This window comes from Otolemur garnettii, unplaced genomic scaffold (assembly GCF_000181295.1).
Source record: "Otolemur garnettii isolate 467f Iridium unplaced genomic scaffold, OtoGar3 scaffold00031, whole genome shotgun sequence".
Classification (NCBI taxonomy): domain Eukaryota; kingdom Metazoa; phylum Chordata; class Mammalia; order Primates; family Galagidae; genus Otolemur; species Otolemur garnettii.
Window position 1 is genome coordinate 10,039,082 of NW_003852426.1, and position 4,814 is coordinate 10,043,895.

Here is a 4,814-nt window from a genome sequence, read left to right on the forward strand (position 1 = left end):
TTGTATGGCATAGAGGACTGTCATTGAACTTTTCCGGATTGCTTTGCACCCTGCCCATCTTGGGTGCCTCTGGCCTACAAGGGGCTGGCCAGGGTAGGCACTGGGGCTGAGCTGGGTGGCCTGGAGCTGTTTTCTACTACATTGAAGATGTTGGAGCTCTGTGATGATCACAGGGATACACTGTCTAGATTCCCCTTCAAAGGAGGACTGTTGGTCAGCTGCCAGATCTAAATGGCATTCTTTAGCCTCAGTGAAGTGTCTGGCCCGAGGGCACACTCTTCTTGGGGAAGACCATACCGGGTGCCTTAATGAGGCAGTATTAAGGCCTAGCTGGTTGGGCCCATGGTGGGACAGCTCTGATGGCCCACACGTGCTGCAGAGCTCCTTGAGGCCAGGCCTTTGTCCAGCCTGCAACAAAATTCAACTCCTTCCTCTGCACAATCCTGCATCTGCCCCTTCTCTTCCACAGGTGTCTAACCCAGTACTCTGCATGCCAAACTCTGTCTCAGCATCTGCTGGAGAACTCAACCTGCAACTGATCTGTCACAGCAGGGCTGGAAGGGAGGGAGGTCCATACCTGGGAGCGCCTGGGCTGGTCCTCCCACCTCTCACGGATGGCCAGGTGGGCACGCAGCCCTGTGCCCAGGTGGTTGAGGAAGACCACATTGAGCGGGATGCCCACCAGGGCATAGAAGACACAGAAGACCTGGCCTGCCTCTGTGCTGGGTGACAGGTTCCCAAATCCTGCAAGGGAAGGGGGGAGTGTGCACATATGGGGAAGAGAGAGTCCAGGACTGCATCCACACCTCCTCTCCAGACTCCAACAGAGGTTTCTCTCCTACTACTTCTGGTGGGAGGTGGAGAAGAGCCCTTGTTCCCATGAATTCTGCTAGAATGATTTTTATTGTAGGAATCCTGCTTTTTTGAAGGCTCATCTCAAATAACACTGCCTCCGTGAAGCCCTCCTGACTGCCACTCTCTTCCTCCCTACTGGGTATGAGTCTCCATGGTTTTGTGCCATTCCAATCTAATTACCTGCTTGCTTATATGATTGTTTTTGGTGTACTTAATGTATCCCTCTTTATTGCATTGGGTCTGAGCTTGGGTTGATCTGAGTTTGTAATCTTCTACCACCCACTCCATCATTCTACCTGGAATGTCAACTGAGTTCAAGGAAGGTATGTGGAATTGGACTTAATGGAATGGATGGGGGAGACCTGGGTTAGAAGGGGCCTGGAGCTTCCTTAGGGATGATATGGAATGGATTTTCTGGCTGAGGGGGTATAGCAGACACTGTCAGCATCCTGTCCCCTTGGGACACCAGGGATATCCTCTGCAGCCTTCAGGGACAGTTCCTATATATAACACACCCCCACCCCCGCTACCAGTCCCTCCATCTCTGCCTGAGAGATTTTTATGGCTTCAGGAGCGTGCTTGGTCTATGGCTAGGTAGGTAGGTTTAAAATGCCAGAAAGTTAATATACTCAGGATCAGCTCCCCACCAGTATGGACAGGAGTTGGTAGCTAAAGAGCCCTCATTCTTTTCCCTTGCTGGGACTGTTCCGAGGATAGGCTCTACCTGGCCTCTAGGAGACTCTCAAGCAGAGTGAATCCTGTGACCCAAATCAGTAACCTGCTCATTACTGTAAACTTTATCTTCATCTTCCTGTTTCACCTGCCCACTCCCTACCAGCACTTCTTGAATCATCTCCTAGATAAAACACATCCTTGTCTCAGCATCTGCCTTTGGGAGGCCCCAACTAAGACAGGGGCTTTGGGAAGCCCTTCTCCACCCGGCCCCTTACCTATGGTGGTGACGACCGTGCCTGCAAAGAAGAAACTGCTGCCAAAGTCCCAGTTGCTGGGGTTGGTGGAGTTGCCTTTGGGGTTCACGCCTTTCACCCAGGCTTCCATGATGACCTGTAGTGGGTGGTACAGCGGCAGGGAAAGAGGGAGCTGATGGTTACTGAGCACCAGCTGTCACCATGCTCTTAGCAGGGTGCTTTTGTGTCATCTCATTTAAGGATACTCTTACATAGTATTGTTCCCATTTGGAGGAGAAGGAAAGGAAGGCCCAGACTAGCTAAGTGACTTGCCCAAGGTCTTTGGATTCCAAGCCAGTGCCTGTTCTACTGGCCAGAGCTGGCTGGGGTGTGAGCAGCAAGCATGGGGTGCTGGCGGGAAATGGTTCCAAGCAGGTGAGATGGAAAGGTGGGAGATGCTGCCAGGAGCATGACACATTGTTGGGATAATGGGGGGATTTCAGGCTGGATGTTCCCAGAAGGGTTTTCTGGGGAACATGGGCTTTGGGGTCCACAAGGAAGCCGTGGGGCTGCCTGCCACCCGGGCTGATGGTAGGGGACAGAGAACCCTGTTTCTCTGGTGAGCGGCCTTGCTCATTGCTGCCCTCTAGTGAGCCCCAGCCCATGCCTGCAGGAGAAATTCTGTCCGAGGCCAGGGAAAAGGTGGTGTGCGTGTGTACTGGTTAGAGTATACACGTAGTGTATGTTTTGTGTGTGGCTACTGAATGTTGCATGAGTGTGCATGTTTGTACCTATATGTGTGTTGCATGTGTGTTTACAGAATCTGAAGGTTTGCACGCTCAAACCTAACATGCTCCACCCCCAATCCCTTTTGGAGATGGGCAGGGCTCCCTCCTTCCCTGCCCCCCTGCCCTCTCCCCTTCAGCTGTGAATTGTCCCAGGGCAGCAGAGCAGCTTTGCCATCTGGTAGAGTCCCAGAGGCAAGGGGCAGTGGGAGTGGGGTGGGTATGGCAGCTCTGGCTTCCGGTTCCTGTGGGAACCATCTCCCACTGGCTGGCTGAGTGAGCTCTGGCCAGGGTGGGGGTGGGCCTGGTGGGCTGGGCCAGTCCAGGCGTCTTCAGTCACAGGCTGTCTGCTTCTCATCACTTTGGCAGGAACTGGCCTCCTAAGATGTGGACTTTGGCCTTCCTCTCTTTCCCACATACCCAGAGAGGCTGGGGCCAAACATTCCCTAACATGCTTGCTCCCTGGAGACCTTCAGCCTTGTAGGCAGCACCCTAGTCCTGGGCTACCCACCATGGCCAGCCTGAGGCTCTCTATCCTGCTGAGAAAGGCCTTGACGTCAGTGAGCAGAGGGCGGGTGGGTGGATGCAGGTGGCAGCACCATTTCTTAAGAATCATGTTTAGTGAAGAGATAGACTTTCTAGTTTTGTGAACCGGGGCAAGCTATGTTTCCCCATGGAACCAATTTTTTTTTTTTTTTTTAAGAGACAGAGTCTTACCTCGTCACCCTTGGTAGAATGCCATGACATCACAGCTCACAGCAACCTCCAGCTCTTGGGCTTAGGCGATTCTCCTGAGCAGCTGGGACCACAGGCTCCCACCACAACACCCGGCTATTTTTTTGTTGCAGTTTGGACAGGGCTGGGTTTGACCCCTCCACCCTCAGTATATGGGGCCATCGCCCCACCCAGTGAACCACAGGCGCCGCCCAGCCATGGAACCAATTTTTCAGACTGCTTTTATGGTTGTGTGTGTGTCTGTGTGTGGTATGTGGGTGATTTAAATGATAACGTGTGTTCTCCCAGAATCTGATCCCAGCTTGCTTCTGTTGTCAACTGGACTTTCCCTGACAAGTAAGGGTCTCTCCTGAGGCTGAGTACTCTCAGGGAGAGAGATGTCCTGTGTTCCTGGGGGAGGCCCCCTCAGGCTGCAGGCAAACACGGACCTGGTTAGATCCCAGCCAGCTCGCTTAATATTTTTCCACACCCTCTGGCTCCTGCTTTTGCCTCTAACCCAGGGCTGGGGAAGGAGGAGTTTCAGGGTCTCTAGGGCCTCTGCCTCAGCCCTAGGATTTGAGGAAGCGCCTGAACTTTTCTCAACCCAATATGGCCCCCTGGCCCCAACCTCTACTAACTCTGTCCACTAAGGAGTGAGGAAGTGAAACCTGAAGCCAGAGGCCTATTTCCTGGAAGAAAGAGCCAGACTGGTCTCTTACAGTTCCCGAAGTTCTGATCACGTAGCTCACACATCATGTTCTAGACCAGGTGGAGGGGCGGGGTGGCGTCAGCATCACCTGGAGGGTGTGTTAACACACCACCTGTGGGCCCCAGCCCTGGAGCTCCTGGGGTGGAGTGGGGCCCAAACATTTGCATTTCTAACAAGCTCCCGGAGATGCTGCTGCTGCAGAGGGTGGTGATTACAGTTTGTGCAGCAAGCCCTGCTCTAGGCTGTATCCTGATCCCGGCCCTTATGCGGATGGATGTGGTGAAGAACAAGGACAGCCAGAGGCCTGGGTGCCAGCTGTGTTTCCACTGGTAACTGCAGCGTTGGCCAACATACTCTACCACTCTGTGACTCGGGTCCCATCTACAAACTGGAGATAGTGATAGTGAGGTAATTATGAGAAAATGCCTGTACAACACTGTGTCAGGTAATGGTCATGATTGGATTAAGCCAGTCATGAAGGTCCTATTTCCCACTGGTTTAGGGACATCATAAATGGTCAGTAAATGCCAGTTATCATGATGATTCTGTACTTGGTCTGGTCCTTTGTAGAGGGTATTGTCACTTGCTCAACTCCAACTCAAATGCATCCACCTTTCCCCATGATACCTGGTTTTGCCTTGTTTTTGGGAGAGAGGGAAGCAGAAGGGGCCCAGGAAGGGGGTGACCTGCTCTGCCACCAAGAGAGAGCCCTCCATCAGTGCAGTGCTGACAGGGCTCAATCACCCTGGCCATGTCCCATCCAGCCCAGCTCCAGGTGGAACGAGGCAGAGGAAAGCCAGCTTGGTGGCTGTTCCACACATTTTTATTTATTTATTTGAGACA

At 52.9% G+C, this 4,814-nt stretch overlaps 1 protein-coding gene across 1 annotated transcript in view; it reads right to left on the minus strand.

Annotated features, from left to right (window-relative positions):
- Window positions 1-4,814, minus strand: part of KCNK16 (potassium two pore domain channel subfamily K member 16) — a 6,679-nt gene that overhangs the window by 962 nt on the left and 903 nt on the right. Inside the window, exons 2-3 of the mRNA XM_003789166.2 lie at window positions 1,806-1,920; window positions 578-744 (exon numbers count right to left, since the gene is read on the minus strand). Of these exons, the coding sequence (XP_003789214.1) occupies window positions 578-744; window positions 1,806-1,920 (282 nt within the window). The remainder of the gene's footprint in view (window positions 1-577; window positions 745-1,805; window positions 1,921-4,814) is intronic.